General features: G+C 43.9%; 1 protein-coding gene across 2 annotated transcripts in view; it reads left to right on the top strand.

The window, feature by feature from the left end:
* LOC118788881 (serine/threonine-protein kinase 24-like) overlaps positions 1-18967 on the top strand; it is a 31208-nt gene that overhangs the window by 7321 nt on the left and 4920 nt on the right. For both annotated transcript variants that reach the window (XM_036545061.1, XM_036545062.1), the window contains 5 exons: positions 7444-7674; positions 13988-14044; positions 14237-14345; positions 15284-15441; positions 18129-18314. In XM_036545061.1, the coding sequence (XP_036400954.1) occupies positions 7444-7674; positions 13988-14044; positions 14237-14345; positions 15284-15441; positions 18129-18314 (741 nt within the window). The remainder of the gene's footprint in view (positions 1-7443; positions 7675-13987; positions 14045-14236; positions 14346-15283; positions 15442-18128; positions 18315-18967) is intronic.

The raw sequence follows: 18967 nt of genomic DNA on the forward strand, positions 1-18967 counted from the left end.
TCTGTTTGAGCAAGGTTTTTCTGCATTTTTTCTGTTCAGAATAACAGTTCAACTGATGCCTTGTTTATGTAGATTTGCATCAGGATGGCAGGTCTCTGATGGTATTATACGGCAAGGAGAATAATGTATGTTAGCACAGTAACAGGGTTTGTTTTCACTGTATGGTTGATAATGGGACGAAATACGTGTTTAAGGGGATGCCTTCCCCTACCATAGGGACATCGCTCTAAACAGTTTTCACAATGAAGCTTTTACCTTACCATAACTCACTTTTTACCTTATGATTGTAGACAAGCTGTGATATGAACCCTGCATGATTTCATTTTCAGTTCTCACAGATGAAGGATATATATTCTTGTTCCTGCCACAACAGGAAAAGAGACTTGTCAGATTTTTTTTTTTTTTTTTTTTGCTGTATGCATTTCTCTTTGTCATGGGTATTTTTGGGGTTTGTTCACACATGCCTCTTTTAGCTCAACAGCTGCACTTAAACTCTCAAGGATACTGTAATTTTTGATTCACACAACATGCACTCATAATCACGGTGTTACATTAAAGCACTTGATGTGCCCGGATATATGCATGGCCATCCAGAATGAATATATTAATTTAAAATTTCAGAAACATTTTCCTTGGGAACCAATTTCACAGTCCTTATTTACATTTACATTTATTTATTTAGCAGACGCTTTTATCCAAAGCGACGTACAAAAGTGCATACAGTAAGTATAGCGACGGTACGGGGACAGGATGTGTACAGTTCCACAATGAGACAGTTCTCAGCTGAGAGCAAGGTCTGTTTGAGGACACAGTACTATCAGATTTGTGCCAGGTCAGTCCAGGTAGAGTCTGAAGAGGTGCGTCTTCAGGCCCCGTCTGAAGGAATGGGGTGAAGGAGCTGTCCGTAGCAGGACAGGGAGTTCGTTCCACCACCGGGGAGCGATGTAGGTGAAACGCCGATGTCTAGCAGAACGAGTACCTCCTGCCTCTGCAAGGAGCGAGGCGTCCAGTTGCTGCTGAGCGCAGGGGTCGGGCTGGTGTGTAGGGCTGGATGAGTTCTTGGAGGTAGGTAGGGGCTGTCCTGTTGATTGCAGAGAAGGCGAGGGTCAGGGTCTTGAATCTGATCCTGGCAGCGACAGGAAGCCAGCGGAGGGATTTAAGCAGAGGGGTAACATGGGAGAATTTGGGGAGGTTATGCACACATGTAAAGCTTTACCCAGTCCCTTCAGACATATAGTAAGCTCTCTCTGCTGAATTTAAAGGGTCTGCATTTGTCATTAGGTTTGCAGATACAAAAATATCATTGCTTCTTAGATGGAGCTTGTGCAGCCGTCTGGAGGAAGGTGACCTTTCCTGGAAGCCCTCCAGCACACAGTCAAGCCACTATTTCCAATCATACTCCGCTGTGACCACTGTGATGTTTTAAAAAGTTGACTTTTAGGTTCTGAGCCGTTACAGTAGGCCTTGCAAGCTGTTTGAATTTAACATCAGTTTACAGTCATGTGAACCTGGTTTTAAATTAACATTAAAAATGCCTCCACATCACTGTGTTATAAGGCCGCCGCTACAATATCTGTCCATCAATATGATAGTCTCACCACTTAATTCAGTTGCTTGTAAAAAGTGATGGGTGGAATTTCTCTGTGTTTGACATGCAAATGATATTAGCCTATGTGTTTTTTGTAACTGGAGCGTTGGTATTTCAGGTCATACCAGGACCTATGCTCAGAAGCAAATCTCTGCTTTAGCCAGCAGTGCTGCGTCAGAGAGGTGCACGGTTTGCAAAGGAGTGGTCTGAGCCGAAGGAGCGCGTGCGCTAGCAGGGGAAGCCATTGTGCTCCAGACCCCTCCCTGTTGTATGAGAGGATTGGCGGCATTTTTGGGGAGATGATGGTGTGCGGTATTATCCCAGACAGGGGTGATTATCATTCCATCCTCTCCCCTCTTAGTCTATCCCTCGTCCTCCAGCTCTGAGTAGCAGAGAACTCTGTCCAGGCTCTAAGCACTCTTTCCAGTCTAAATGCAGCCAGTCTAAAGTGTCCTATAATAACACAACATCCTCCATTGTCATGCAGCCTGAGTTGCCCTTTCGCGTCTTTTGATATGGACACGGTCTGGTTAACAGATTTACATGTGTTCCAATCTGCAGTATGATTTCCCTGTTACTGTAGCCAGCTTCAGATTGGGATCAGTGTGTTGATTCCTGCTCAGCAAAGAGGAGCCTGTTACGTGTGTCACATCATATATGTGCTTCATGCATGTGCTTTGAAATTGTCACAGTTGTTTGGGTGACTCTCAGTTAACAATATAATTATTTTCTCAGTCTAAACAAGCCGTAATGACTCTACTCCCTAGTGCTACTACTTCTTAGCTAATTTGAAGATGTGGCATAGAAGGAAAATGTTTTGAAGGTAGTTCTAATCTCAGTTCTGTTGCTTCTGTTCAGGCACCAGTGAACTGCAGCTTTCCTCTTAGGAACTGGGTTTGCAAGGTCAGAAACAATGTCAAATATCAGTTCTTAGATATGGTATTGCTCATACTCATAAATTCAACACTCTCTGTCAAAGCATTCATATGCTCTCTTTACAAAAATCAAAATTTGTGGAAATCACTTTATTAACACTTCTACCTGTGAAACCAAATCCTCCATCTGTACGTAAAGAGCTTTTTTTTTTTTTGATCATCTGAGTATGAGTTCTTTTTTTCATGGTAATTTTATTATGCTAATGATGCAGCTGCATATTAAAAAGCAGAAGAGGCCACGCTCCAGGCAGCCAGTTGCTGTGGTAATGGAAGTGAATTGGAATGGGGAGCCAGAAGAACATCCGGCCGTACAATGTGGGGCAGGGGGGAAGTGCACTCAGGGGGCTTTTATCTGTGGAAAGTGGACTTGTTTTTTTCCATTTGTCAAGTGATGTCAAAGATTTTTAATAGACAGAACAGGCCAACGTTGTATTGACAGGTGAAGGTCTATTGCTTGATGGACGCTCTCCAAGGAGTCAAGGTATTCGCCTGCTGTGTGCAAATGTACTACGATAGCCTGGGAGCTAATCAAGTGGAGCAAATCCTCATTGTGGGTTGTGTTTGAAAATTGTTTGCAATATTTCTTTTCCATACTTTTGTTGGACATTGTGTATGTTTTTTGTATTTGCCATTTGTTTGAGCTGTTCCGAATTTCTTCTGTTTAGCTGGACAAGAAAGTCCCAACGAAACACAGTTTCTGACGTTTGTCCACATCTGATGTAACCCATTCACAGATGCACTTAAATCTATTCTGAGAATTACCTATAGAAATCAGGAACAGCTTGTTTATATAGGAGTGGGTAGGATACCTGTTTGTGCCGGGCAGAAGGTTTCTCCAGGAAGCTGCTTCTGCTTTCAGGGCTATAATGTTGTTGTGCACATAATGATGTTCTGAAAGGTCACAACCTGGCACTGCCTCCTGCAGCAGAGGAATTTCTGTGCATTATTGCAGTCCTGATGGGGCCAATTAAACTGAAGAGACACAGACTGCCTGCAGGGCTTGGAGCAGAATTTCATATTGTGGCAATAGTGAGACTGAAACCACAGGGAATGCAATCATGTGGAAGTCACTTCTGAGAGAGTGTTTAGGACCTCCTTCTTCCACGTCTTAAACATGGCCACTCTGTTGTTAGAGGCATTGGGAGTGTGGGACAGTTGTGTACTTCAGCAAGGTGTTTAACCCAAATGGTAGTTGTTAGAGTGGATAATGTGTAAAAATATAAGCTTTTGTTAGTCAAAAAGCAAATAATGTATTGTAGTTTAAAATTTCCCTGCAGACTGGAACATCTGCTTCAGCATCTACAGAATATACAGGCAGCATCAGGTGAAAGTGCCTGATATTATGCAGCCAGCTCCACTTCTTCAACAAAGTGACACAGCACAGGAATACACAAAGCCCACCCACCCCATATCACATGTCTTGTATTGTGAATGTCCTCAGACCCATGTCACCTGCAGGTCAGCAGTGTCCGAAGTGAGCTGGAGGTGTTTCCTTGGCAAATCAAACTGGGCCGACAGTATGTGGGCCTCATTCAGGCTCCATCCTTAGGAATGTCTAGAAGGAGGAATGTTCAGCACAAAATATAATGGTTGAAAACAGGCATGAGATACATTCAAATAGCGATATGCTAAAAAGCTCACAAGAAATATTATTTTGAAGTGATAGTCTCCCAAGAAATAATGCTGATTAAAAAAATACATATATACAGTATATTGCATGTAGGTATATTTGTCAACGCAAATTGAAAGTAAAAATAAAAAAGTAAGTAAAAGTAAAACAAAAATTCCATTTAGCTGTGGACTGTCGGTACGTATCATCACAACTGGGACATAGTAACCAATAGGATGACCAAATGGATCATTTTGTAAAGTTTTTTCATAGTGCTGCTAAGAACTAATAGACAGAATCAGTAAAGTAAAAATGAAAAGATAAAAATTCCACTGACAAGTTTTGGGGAAAAAATGTAAATTCCATTATAGTCAATTTTAATCAGTCACGTGGTACTTTGATTTCAAACTATGTGTTCTCACGCTTAGGCCAGGAAACATTTCATCATTTTCCGATTTTGCGAAATTCAAAATTACGATATTTTTTTGTCTCATGCTTGCTGGAATGCTTCTTAAAGTGTTCTTACTGTTAGCAAAGTAGTTCTGTATGGATCACAGACAGTGCACTTTTGAAAATAAACAGTCATCTCTCACGCTGTATGCTGGATCTGCCTATAATCAGCATTGTTTGGCTGTGCTATTTTTTGTTCCTGTCTCCCCAAAACAGGAACAACCAAGTGCAAGCAACAGCGTTTCTTCCTCTGTCAAACGCTGGGGAGCAAATGAGCAAGTCTGGTGAGGGCCGTCCCTCATTTATCCTCAAATGTGGTGCAGATAGATGTACATGGTGCCCTAAAACTTCAACTCTAGAGATGTTCCAAGATCAACTGCTCTTAAGCAACAGGTGAAGCTCACCCAAATGACATGCAGACTGCTGCACTTGGCTGCGTTAAAATGGCATACAGATAGCAAAGGGGGGGGGGGGGGGGTGGAAACAAAGCTTTTCCTACACTGGTGCCTGTGCTCGATTCCCTGTTGCCCGAAGCAAACCCTTTGGCCCTGGTTTTCTGTGTCTTTGGCTCAGAGTGATAGCCGCCCGCCTGAACGGCGCTAAGGCTAACGGACGTCTTGTGCCTCTCTGTCTCAGCCCCACTGAGCTCGTATGTGGAGAAACTTTGAGGGTCGCCGGTGCCGGGCCAGTGTGATCTCTAGCCTGTGATGAACACAGGAGACTGAGTGACTGGCAGGCTGTGCTCACACCCTGTCATTGACCCCCTGAAGCAAACACAGGAAATGACACATCATCAAAGCGAGGCCACGTTTGGAGTGGACATATATAGAAGCAGAGAAACGATGCTGAGACAGGTCTGCTGAAAGCGTTCCGCATGCATGCAGTTTAGACCCACCGTTTTACAGTAAAGCAGGCTAAAAAAAACATTGTTTACCTTTCCTGTGTTTTGCATTATAAACTATGAAGTCACAGTTACAAGCAACACACCTAAAGATGTTTGCTTTGTTGCACAACCTCCAGCAGTCTCTCACAGAGCATCTGGCCTTTAGACTTGTGCAAGAGAATAAAATTGCTCTCCTATGCTTGAACTCCGCAGAAGAATCGTGTGATGTAGTCTGTGCTTCAGAACAGGGCAGTTCTTTGTGAATTGAACTATTTCTTGGTTACATATCTGATGTTTGTGGTAGACATGGGTACTGTAAGATCTCTATTCTGGCTAAAAAAATACAGCCACTTTTTGCTATGTCATGCTTGCCCAATATTTAATGGCTTGACTTTGTAACTTTGCATAATACTCTCTCTGCTTCTAGATGCCTTGATCGGGGCTGATCCTATTTTTTGTGATCCATTTAAAAACTTAATTACATGAGTGGATCAATTGCATGGCTAAACTAATGGTGATCTCCGCTTGCACAAGGTGCTCATATTAGAAATCGAGGTGTTGACCCAGGAAGAGGGTTGCCTGGCCACAGAGTAGATGGTTAGGCCTCTTTCTTAGAGTAAAAAGGTAATGGTTCTGGCATCCAGGAATCCAGGACAGGGTTGTATATTGACTTTGTAAACACCAGACCACAGTCTTGTACTTTCCTCCATCTTCCGGCTCCAGTTGAAAGAGCCCCACATCTCACTGTCCTTTGCAAGCATAATCGAGAGGAATTACAATGGAGGTTGGCCTTCACAGTCAGGTTTCACACAAATGAAACTTAATGCAGTTTTCTTCTGGAGCTGAGAGTTTTTGGGGGGAATTTGTGGTTTTGGTTACACGGAGCGGAGTGAGAGCTGTACTCCGACTGAGCAGGTCAACAAATTAGTTCTGCACTCCTAGGGTTTGGGGTTCAGATAATTAAGCTAAGAATTACAGTTAAGCTATTAAGGCATCTTAAGTCCTCTTAATAAGAGGAGTTATCCATGTTATAAGTTCCTTTTTTGATGGGATGGTACCTTTTGCAGAAATACTGAAATCATTTGCTTGGTTTTAAATTTTTACAATTTCAGTAATTTAAATGATCACTTGAAAATAGAGACTTGGTTGAAGCCAATGCCAGGTATTAAATTGTGTACAGCATTGCTGTATTAATCTTCATTCCATTAAAGGTTATATATTTTACAGTATAAAGGAGGATTTTGACAGTGTTTCATTGTGTTTTATCGCATCATTTTGTAAATAAAGAAAATCTTCTGGTTTAGTTGGTTTAGTTCAATCCTGCAATATGGGCTTATCTAACTTGTTTGAACCTTTTTGACTTCTTAGCCACCCTTAGACACCTTTTTTTTCTATTGGCACCATTAAGGAAGCATTCTAAAATGGAAGCAGGAAAGGGGGCAGCCTGGCCTCATCTGGCTTGTATGTTTAATCTCGTTGAACCTTGAGGCGGTGTTATGATTTCCTTTTTTTCTAACCACGTTCTGTGCACTATGACAGATTGAGACATCATCCTCTTCCCCACGTTCCCTTGCTTTGGGGAGGAGAGTGGGTCAGCATCAGTATTGGCTCATTCTGGTTCCACACGTTGGTTACAGGAAGGTTGTTAGGGAAATGAGCCACAGTGCAGTGTGGATTAATACAGATATTATGCATCCGTCTTCCAGGGCCTTGAGTTACTGTAGTTTGCCACATAGCCTTTGTCGCTAGATCATAAGTGAAGGGGAAAGGCCAGTCTCTTGGAAATTATTTACTTAAATCAGGGCTGTATTGTTTTTTGGTTAGTTCACAGCCAGTATGTGTGTATTACTTTCTGACTGTGTACGAACTTGTGATGTTTGAAATGCCATTTTAGTGCAGTTCCTGAATTTTCACACCACACAACGTTTAATCTTACTGTCCCTTGCTTCTATTAATCTTTCCCCTTCTTCCTACACAGAACCTAAAAGCAGACCCAGAGGAACTCTTTACCAAGCTGGAAAAGATCGGAAAAGGCTCCTTCGGAGAAGTCTTTAAAGGCATTGACAATCGGACTCAACAAGTTGTGGCTATTAAAATAATCGACCTCGAAGAAGCAGAAGACGAAATCGAAGACATTCAGCAAGAAATCACAGTTCTGAGCCAGTGTGACAGCCCCTTTGTAACCAAGTACTACGGATCTTATCTGAAGGTGAGTGTCGCCACGCCCAGGAGACCACTTCCACCACACTTACTGGAATGGATGCCTTTTACTGGTCACTTTAATGTGACTACTGCCTTGGAGTGCTTCTACTATTCCTCACATGGAGTAGAAGAGGCCATTGAAAGTTACTCTCGAGACTCCCAGTTTGTGAATTTGGCCCATTTTGAAATAATGACTTGCTTGATTATATTCCTGAAGTCGTGTGCTCAAATCCATTTTAATTCTGTTATCTGTGAGTGCAGCAGATAAGAATGACCTGCTCATTCCAAACTTTGTCTGTTGCACAGCCGTGGGTGCGTGTCAACACACTCAATGAAGCTGTGTCTCTTTTCCCTGCTGCTTATAGAACAAAATTTAGTTCTTTGATGTCCCATTTTAGTTTCTAATTTTTATATCAAAGTGAAAGAATTGCTTTAGTCTCACGGGGATGAAGGCAGGGGGCACGATCAAAGAATATGAGGATGTGTTCCCCAAGCAACTTTTTGCAAATTTATCAGCGATTTGTTTTAAATACACTTTATTTTTGGCTATGAAAGCAATTTTACATCATAAAATGAGTTGTCTGTGCAGTAAAAATGAGCCGCGGGGCTGTTGAGCTTGCTCATTTATGATGGCTGCTGCTGTAAAAAGGGATGGCCTCAGGCAGAGCCGGTCAGCTCTCTGTTTTTCTTCTCTCGCCTCTGAGAAGACAGTAACAGTTTCCACACCATGAGACTTCATGTGAAATCTTTTAAATGTAGGTTATGAGTTAGCAAGGTTATGTGAAGAATGTCGGAACTTCAGAAAGTCTTCCCACCACGGCTCCTATCAAACGGCTCTTCTTTTTCTGAAACACTAGTGTTGCTGTTTCATCTCAAGAGCAACACATTCATAGGGAAGTTTCTACATCTTTTTACACCCTGAGATAAGTTTATATGTTTGAACGCGTTGCAGCTTGAGGATATTGTTTGATATTTGCGGTCCCCCACTCTGCAGTATAAGGTCGTCAACCTAATTGTATCTGTTCAGACAGTCACTTCTCGTCACACCCTTGAATAACACTGTCTGTTCTCATAGTGATGGCCATTGTGGCATTTTTGACATTATAATCATATTATCTGGTGTTTGTCCAATCCCTGGTGTTATGAGAGAACCAGTGTCTGTGGATTGATCAGGTGACAGTGTTTACACCAAGAAAGTGCAAAGTGGGTGTGATTTCTTAACTGTCAGGTGGATGTTATGGTTTCAGTTGAATATCGCACTTCTTTTTCAGTGAGTGTCACACTCCTGTTAGGCTGTTGCTTTCACATATGAAGTCAGTGCTTGTGTCTTTACTGCACTTGGGATGAGTCCTATAGCCTGAAGACTGTTACAGACAGTAAAGGTAGCGCTTTTGAAAGTAGCTGTGGCCTTTTTGCACTTGGAATGCCCAATTTTTTTCTTTTGTTTTTTTTTTTAAACCCCCTTAGCTCCCAAATATTTCATTAGACTGCCACTCATTGCTGCAACCACTGGTAACAATCCGGAAGGGTGCAGACAAACACATTCTCTCCTCTGTTAACATGTCATGCCAGCCCGTGCTTCTCTTCACACCATAACAGAAGTCACCAGCCCCCTTGCCAAGCTCGCACGGACATGAGTCAGAGGAAGACACCTCCTTATGCAGGCAGACCGTGGGTGCCTGATGGACCTGCGATGAGATGACGATGAGACACTCACTGTCGTCATTGGCTGATGACACGGTTGGGACCAAACCCAGGCCGCTTACATTCAAAGCGCACGCTATGACCACTGAGCTACTCAGACGCCCCAATTGCGGCTTTTTGTGTGTGTTCCTAGCTAACTTTTGCACTTAGACAGGTTACTGTATGTGGGTCAATAAATCATTCATATGGGCTAGTGGGACAAGGATGCTATAAAAGCAGTGTGTACTCTTAAGAGTGGAGGAGACGTCCTGAAGCGGGCCCAATGCCCAGCACTGGGCCATTTGCTTTTTATCTTCAGTTTAATTTACCAGTTTAGACTCAACACAGTCACGGTGATCTGCGTTACTGGTTAGGAATTGCATCAGTTTAGACAAAGTATGTTAGTTTTGATGAATCCTCAGTGTGAGTGAACAATATTAGAGCTGTGTTTGTTATGTAATATAGAAATGGTTGAAGGCATGTGCCGTTGAAGGCATGTTCTTCATATTATTAAAGAATGTGAACATTTTAAGAAGAAACTGATTTTGTGATTCTCTTTGATCCCTAATGCATCCATTTATGATGCTGTAATGACAAACAAATATATATATTCTCCATACATTTGTCCAGTTATTTAAAATGCTGTCATGGTAAGCATAATCATCTACATATATGATGTGGATCCTTTAATTTTAGTACTGAACATTTGAATACATGGTATAACCTTGTGAGGACACTGAGCATTTGAGAAGGTCATTATTAAACCTGAGATGTTGCTAAGATAAAATTACACCGCCTTCATATTCTGACCTTGCGAACACGTCTTCCTCCAGCTCGCTTCAAACATAATTGGTTCTCAGATGGTTCCCCAAGATCACATGCTTCATATAATGGTAGTTCAACCTCACAGCAGACTGCCCTGCGGTTTGCTCAGATATTCTACCTAATGGAACAGCGTGGATGGAACATTTTAGAGCCTCCTGTTACTAAAGCATCAGTTTCATAAAGATAGTGATTAAAGCTTCAGTGCTGCTTTCTTGTCTTGGAGTTGGATGCGGTCTTGTATTACGCTACGATTGCTTGGCAGATGCATTTGTCCAGAGTGATGTAACGTTGCCTACAGTCTTTTAACGTGTTGTTCATTTGTGTAGCTGAATATATATTGGCACAATTTAGATTAAGTACTTTGCTCAAAGGTACAACAGTGGTGGCCCACCTGGGAATCAGACTGGTAACCATTGGGTTGTGGGCCCTGCTCCTTCAGGCACTGTGTTGATGATTGTGCTTGTTGACCGCTGCCAGTGGAATGTGCGTCCTGCCTTCCGTGGGGTGCAGTGCTACTGCAGGGCAGGGGACGTGCTCAGACCCAGGGTGACGGCCCCAGCCGGGGCTCCTGCACTCTGGGCCCTCCTATCCCAGCGCTCCGGACTACCAGGCCCCGCGTAGCGTCTGCCCTTCTGCTCGGCCGGCACCTCAAACGGGCGCGGTGCCTTTTTCCAGCACCCCATAAAGAAAAGCAAGCGAGCTCATAAAAGCGTCCCACCGGCGGGCTCCTGACAGCGGCACAGGGTAACGCTTCGGTTGTTTATCAGCCTGGTGACAATCACGGGTGTGTGGAGCGGGTGTGTATCGCCACAAGGCTGTGCTGAGGAGAGCACTGCGTACCAATGCGTAAGCCAGAATTAGGAACACAGGCCGCAGGGTTAACCTCAGCAGCAACGGCCCTTTGCACATCATGAGAGGGATGCAACACAAAAAAGACAAAGCACAATAACAGTAGAATACATTAGTACAGCTACAGCAACTGCTGCGATATGAAACCAGACAAATGAAAACCAACTTTTTTAATTGGAATATTTGCGTGTAGCTTTGGAGGAGCTTTTCAGACCAAATATTCAAATTTGTGCAGTTAATCAAAACTTACACAATGTTCATGCTCAAGTTATTTTTTTCATTCATGCTCTCATTATTGTTCTTTCTGCTTGCCCGTTGCTGGTAATTATAATCTGTGGAACAATGTGGTGAAGTTTTGCCCGCCATCTGAAACCCAGGGATGCGGGACAGTTGTTCCTGTATAATGAAATGGAGGTAAAATAAATTGCACAGATTAAGACATGACAATCCTCCTCCCAGGCACAAAACCTTTGTGACTTTGACTAAAACCCTTACACAACGGGAGGGGGGATGAGAATGCAGGATTCGGGCCAGATTTCGCTTTGTCGCCATCGGTGAGATGAACGCTCCCCGTGTGGTGCATTTAGGTAGGGTTACCAACTTACAGCAATGGAAACGCACAGAAAACTTAAATGAAGTGGGGCTGCCATGTTGTCACGGGGCATAGAGGGTTCAGCGTGTTGCTGTGAGATCAGAGCTCCCGACAGCAGCCCGGACGCAGAGACCGGTGAGAGCGCGAGGAAGCCGCGTGGCCCGTGGCCATATGCACTCACCCACACGCTGGCCTAGATGATTACCCATCTAAAAGGGGAACAGCAAATCATCAGAGCACGCAGGGCCACACAGCCATTTGGAATTCAAGGCCACTGAGGCGTGAGTTCGGTAGGCTGTGCATTATAACCCAACAGCAGTTGCAGCAGGGATATGAACATGTATTTCAAATCGGATCGTATGCATTTTGTCAACTGCTATCATGGAGCTTGGGTAAAGGTCTTTATTCCACTCAAGCGCTTAATTACTTCATTAAATCTTTCATTTTATTAGTCCTTACCTGAATTAAGTAGCCCAGTTTACTAGCTGAGCTTAGTTTCCTCTGAGTCGTCAACATCACGCTTCAGTGGGATATAGGATGGAGTAGTATGCTACATATAACGTTTTTTGGGCAGCAGCCCAGGGCTCTTTTCTGAAGGAATGTTTCTGAAGCAAAGTGGCACGGTAGTGAATGTGGAGAGACGTGGGCAGTAGTGATTAGTGACCGTGATTAGGGACCCGTGAAACAGCGAGTCTGCATTGTATCCTCTCTCTGAGGCTGCCCTAAGGCTGTGCGGCAGTATACCCGGCAGTGCCATGCGCCTCTCTGGTTTGCTTTCCATTTCCACAGAGGAGCAGCGGTCTCCGCGAGCAGCATGTTTTGTGCAGAACGTTGCCCTCCCCTTATACTCCAACGCCTGTGTGGAGAGGGTGTGGGAATATCTGGAGCTCTCTCTCTCTCTCTCTCTCTCTCTCTCTCTCTCTCTCTCTAATGGAAATCACTTTATTCAGTTTGGGTTTATTTGCCTCTTCCCCTTGAGATCCTTGGTAAAAAGGCTGTCCTGTACAGTTCCGTGAATGGGCCATTTATTTTCCTCCGTACACCTCAGTGTCATGTGTCACATGAGGGACACGGCCACTGCAGGGGTGCGTGGACAGCGGTAGGGGTGTGTGTGTGTGTGTGTGTGTGTGTGTTTCTGCCTCCTTGTTAACACTGCACTGGTTCCTGAGAGGCTCTGTCTCATGGCTGTCCTAGGAGAGGGAAGGCTCGTGTGTCTACTGCTGTCATCCTGGTCTCCCCCTCTTCCTTTGCACCCGGGGAAAACCCCGCCTCTGCGTGATTTTAATGGCTTTGTGCCTCTCTGTCTGAACCTTAAATCCTCTCTTCATCTCGCGGCTTCACAGCGTCCCCCTCATCAAGTTCTTCATCCTGACTAATGCATTATTGAAAGGCATATCATCCCATACTTCTTGTTTGTGTTTATTGGCTCAGATGCCTTAAGCGACCTAATTGTCTGCTGTTTAATTGGCTGACACATGAGGAGCAGATGTCCTTGATTGGCTCCTGTGGACTCACTGGGGAGGGGATTACTGAAGAGCTTGGCTTAAGAATCAGTTTTTATTGTACATATAAATGGTGGGAATTTGGATGAAGTAACAACAGGCACATCCACACTAAATAAAAGGTTTAACGTTCCTTGACTGAAAACTGTTTCATATAAAGCCCTGTTTGTTCAAAACACAATCACATCCTCAGAGAGTTTTGTGCCTGCAGAATATGAGGTAAATGGATTTATATGGAATGGAAAATTATATTAGATACATTGTGACATGATATCTTGTGAGTTCAAGTGGTGAACTATTATAATCTTACAGTAAAATGATTACATTGCTCATCTTTTTAGCAGATGGCAACTTTCTATATATTGTATATGTCCTGTTCTTATGCCAGCTGATACCCCATTTATGAAGCTGGATTTCACTGAAAGCAATTGAGGTAAATTTCTTTGGACAAAGTTATAACAGCAGAGACCCACACACCCACCCATCACCCACAAGTCTAGAATCTAGTGCTCAGAACATCTGAAGTCTCTGATTCATTTCACCAGGCAGGTTTTGAATCAGTCAATCACATTTTATAGCATGTTCAAGCATGTTTGGGTTGCTGGCTTCTACGCATATTTGCTGGCTGGGTCAGCACTCAGCATATGATTTATTTTCAGACTATTTTTATTCCATATTCGCTTAGTAGCAGTGTCATTAATACTGTGTTCAGTTTCAGTTTCACTTTATTTTCAGTTTCAATACATTCCTTTTCACTTGTGCAAGTCCTAAAAGCATTAATTACTGGTCTGGAGCTCATAATGTACCAAATTACCATCCTCTTCTCCCCAGGTACTCCATGCTAATACATCTTTTTCCCTCTGTTGCAGGGCACAAAGTTATGGATCATTATGGAATATTTAGGTGGGGGATCAGCGCTGGATTTGGTGAGTGATTCCATACATGGACTCATACAGAATAGATGTCTTTGTTATTTGAACCCTTAATAGCTGTGCAGTTATGTTGCTTAGAGATCCTTAGCCTAAAGGGCACATCCTTTCATTCTGAATAAGGTGTGAGTGGTGCATCTTTCCCTGAGACTGACACAGATGCGGATCTGAGCACTGTCTCTGTTTCAGCTGGAGCCAGGGGCTTTGGATGAGACGCAGATCGCCACCATACTCCGAGAAATACTCAAGGGCCTAGAATACCTGCACTCAGAAAAGAAAATCCATAGAGATATTAAAGGTAATTGCCCTTTGTCCTTAACTGGGTATTATTAATTGTTTGTATTTTCCATTAGTTTCAGTAATTGCTGAATTTATAATTTGTCATTCAGTGTTACAGATAAACTGAAATGAGGCTGTTTAGCCTTAGGCCATATTTTCTAGAACCGGTGATCATTTTTTCAGTGAAGCATCACGTCAACCTGTTCTTTAGGCATGTCAGTTTCCATCTTTATACATTTGAAGCAACAGTTACCTTTCCTATCTCAGTATCAGTCTCAGACGTTTTGGTGAACAGTCCCCACTGTATCTACAGTCTGCTGGCAGGTTGTTTGTATGAACTTTATTTAATACTCCAAGGAAATTAAATGTTGTTTTATTCTGTATGTTAGTTTTTGAAGTGATGGGTTGCCAAAAAACTACATTGTTGAGGTTCACTTACAGTGGATCTCAATGGCAGTTCTCCATATTTTAGCTGAATGTTTAAAGTGTGGTTTTAGATTGCATTCAGATTTACTCCCATTTGCATGACAACAAGGGTACCCATGGTAGTGTTCATGATTGCCTTACCCAGAATGCACCACTGTCTGTTTCCAACAGCTGTGTGCCTCTGATTGGCCTGCAGGCTAGCATGTGGACTCTGACGGCAGTTTTTGTGCCTCATCATTAGCCACAGCAGTATCATGGGGGCTGAAGTCACATAATTGAATCCATGACAATAACATAAGTAGTCATTATATTTCCACATTTATTGTTAACACTAAAACTTTCGAGTATGCGGTCTTGCAGTAAGCATACAAAGACGCCTCAGAAACGGCCCACCTGTCCCACCCCCACTCTTTTCTCCGGGCTTTGAGTGTTAGTCTTATTGCTGTATACGTCAGTGTTGCCCTCCCGCGATGTTTACTGCGGGGACGGCCGAACCCCCTGACCGCTGTCTGCCGCCGGGTTTCCCCGCAGCCGCCAACGTCCTGCTGTCGGAGCAGGGGGACGTGAAGCTGGCGGACTTCGGCGTGGCCGGCCAGCTGACGGACACGCAGATCAAGAGGAACACGTTCGTGGGCACCCCTTTCTGGATGGCCCCTGAAGTAATAAAGCAGTCTGCATACGACTCAAAGGTGAGCGCGCGAACGCCATCTCACTGTTCACGCATAACATGGCCTGTCATTGTCTAAAACATACAATACAGGACAGCCATGTTTTGCAATTAATACAGTTAAACAGGGAGTTAAACCAAGGGCAATGGACATCCCCATTGATTATCATTTGATTATCATTGCACTGTCTTGAGGTGTAACGTGTAGTAGCTTTTGAGTGTTTTTTTCATGGTTTATTTTGCTTTAACTTAGTTTTCAGTCTGGACGATGTAGGATTATCCCCTTGAAACTAATGAAAGTAACATTAAGGCCTATTTCTGTTGATTCCTGCTCAGCATCTGTACGTGGATGTCTCGGATATTGCAGTAGGTTTACCTCAATATGACCCCTGATTTAGCAGCATTTCCATTCCCTCACCTTCAGTTGCCCGGATTCCGTTTTGCAGCGCAAGTCATGCAAATGCGGCTTTTGGATTTTCACAGTTCGATGCTGGCAGAGGTTTAACGGCCTCGAGCGATGGCATTATGCAGACGTTTCCATAACATTTTCATGCCGCTGCAGTTGGAGTGTGCGACGCTGCCTGGCTGCAGAAAGCACGCTGACCTCCCGTGAGCTCAGTGCTATGACGCAAGTGCCGTCTGATCCGTTAGCTACAGCCGCGACACGAGTCACCAAACGCTGTCAAATGAACATCACACGCTGCCTCCGCCGGATCACACCAGAGACAACGGACCGAAGCGTTTCCTTGAGTCAGAGTCTCTGCAGGCTGCCCCGGTCGCAGCTTGCGACTTGCAGGTGGAATGGCAAATCAGCCACTTATAAATGGGCACGGTCCATTTTTAGCGCTTGTTAGCGCCAAACAGCTCATCCCTGCTGAAGCAAACCTTGGCCGCACAAACCCGGCCGCAGACGTGCTTCGCCGCCCTCCCTGCGAGCAGCATCGAGCGCTGACACATTCCGGGGGGATTATGCTGCATGTCCTGTGTCCCCTCGACTTCCTGTGGAGCTGAGGCGCATGACTTTGCTGTTAGAGACACTCCCATGTGTAGCTCCGTGTCCCCTTAGTCACAACACCGTGTGCCGGGTCTGTACCTTGGGCTGTTGAGTTTCCACCAGTATGCCTGATCTTGGAAGCTCACCAAGGCTTAACAGCTAGCTGTGCTCAACCTGTGCAAGCACAGCATGCTATTAAGAAGCTGTCTGCGTTCTCACATGATTATGGAAATGCAAAGGCCTTTCTTTGCTGCATTATTTATTTATGGGAGGTGTGTGCCACATTGTGTACAGGATAATATCCTCATTCATATCCACACAACGTCTAGATAAACACACCTACCTCAGAGTTAATGTCAACACAAAAGCCCTGATCACTTTGACATACATCTGAATTCATCTGACTGTATTACCGCATTACCTTTATAAAACTACATCTTTCCTTTGTAATATGATCCTTGGGAGTAGTTTATTTCTCTGAGTGGAGTATTGGTTTGCAGTCGTCTCTCCCTAAAATATCGGATCTTAACAGCTGCACAGGATACTTTTTTATTGGAGAATGGTCCAGGTTACACCAAGCAGCTAAATTAATAACAGTCCCTTATTTTTTGATATGAAAGAAAAGATGTTAAGTTTTTTGTTATGGTTAATATATGTGCAGGAATATTTGGGTTCTGACATGGTGAGATAACAGGCTTTAGAAATGCTTTCCATTAATTTCACATCTCTTCAGCCGGCTTCAGCATCTGAAATAATGGAATGCTGGACTCTGGTGTAATGCCCACTTACTCCAGAAAAGATTCAGAGGTTACTCAATTTTTTTTATAAAGCTGAGGGTGAATTAAAAATAGAAGGGCCCACATAAGCTTCTCCTCATCAATAATTAAACGGCTGGCTGTGGGTGCTGTCCATAACAAAACCTGCCCTTTTGAGTGTTGCCGTCCCGTCTGGTTTCTGCCGTTTGGTGCTGCTCAGCCTGGCTGTGGTGAAAAGATCACGAGGCCTCGTGCAGGTGGGTTTTCACCGCCTCACACCGCTGCAGCTTGTGTTGCAGGATGTTGAGGTTTTGTGCGAGTGGCCAAGACAAGTAAAGGAGTTAGCTAGTTACCCACGAAGGTGTGGCTTTTTCGTAGCACTTACAGACGAGTCATTGTGGAGCTGTGCAGTGACAGTGCTTTTTTAGCTGGGGGTTTATGTTTCCTAATACACCGGCAGGGCTGGCGACCTGTCTTGCATCACAGCGTAAACCGTTGGTGAAGGAACATAAACAAAACACTTCCCTACAAAAACTTCCCCAAGTCAGTCTGACATTTGTGTGTTAGTTTTGTGACTGACACGACATCTGCTTAACCAAAAGTGAACTTTAAACATAATGCATAACACTATGCAATGCATAATGTAAGTTCCAGAAGGAAGTAGAAGCTCATGAAACCAGAGTGAACATGGGTTATGATGGTCTGAATATGCAAGTCATGTTATATTTTGTAATAAAATATTGCATCACAAACATTTTATCATGCTGTGAGGCACATGCAGATACATAGCCAACGTACTTACTACCAAATAGTTTCTGATCTGACGGAACGAATCTGGCCTCAAGCTACACTTATAGTTGTCAGATATTGTATTGTGTATTTGTAAGCTTATGTGCTGTGATATGTGTATTAAATAAATTCTACCTGCTATGTCCCTCTCTTTCGTTTGCTGTACAATAGGCTGATATCTGGTCATTAGGAATAACGGCAATAGAGCTGGCCAAAGGGGAGCCGCCACACTCAGAACTTCACCCTATGAAGGTCCTCTTCCTTATCCCGAAAAACAACCCCCCCACGCTGGAGGGCAACTACAGCAAACCCCTCAAAGAGTTTGTGGAAGCCTGCTTGAACAAAGAGCCCAGCTTCGTAAGTGGGGAACACCGCCGCTCCCGTTCTCTCCTGTTCTGATTGCTGTTCTCCATGTGGAATACAGCCGGAGGAGGCGGTCTTAGTTGTGCTACAGAGCAGTGCTAGCTGTGCTCTCTCTCTCCCTCTCTCCTACTCCTTCTCTTTCTCTCTGCTGAAATGTTGAGTGCCCTAATCACGTGCCCACCTGCTTTACTGTAGCCTAATAATTCACAAATTGACACGTTCAGGTGGAGTGAAAAGGAAGGGTTTCTGGCACCCCGGGACTATGGTCCACTCCTCTGAGTACAGCACCACATTCTTCTCAAGCTGCTCACATCTCTCATCTAGTATTGCAACTTATTTCCTCTCCTATTTCTTTTTTTCCATTTGACTTATCTGATTGTCCGACTTCTGCCTCGCAACATCCTCTTTTCACCTGTGGCTGATATGTGCAGCTTTTATGGGATTTTGTCATGAGACTCAGAGTGTAATGTGGATGTTTTAACGTTCTCAGCATATAAAAAAAAAACAGAACACACTCAGACATCCTGTTTGTGGGCCGTAGTCTAAGCATCACGCAGAGTGGTGTGGAAAGCCTGGCCCTCCATCACACGGCATCCGCATTCCTCTGGTCCTGGCCTAGTTCTCACCGCACTCTCAAATCCTGTAAT

This window comes from Megalops cyprinoides, chromosome 14, assembly GCF_013368585.1.
Source record: "Megalops cyprinoides isolate fMegCyp1 chromosome 14, fMegCyp1.pri, whole genome shotgun sequence".
NCBI lineage: Eukaryota > Metazoa > Chordata > Actinopteri > Elopiformes > Megalopidae > Megalops > Megalops cyprinoides.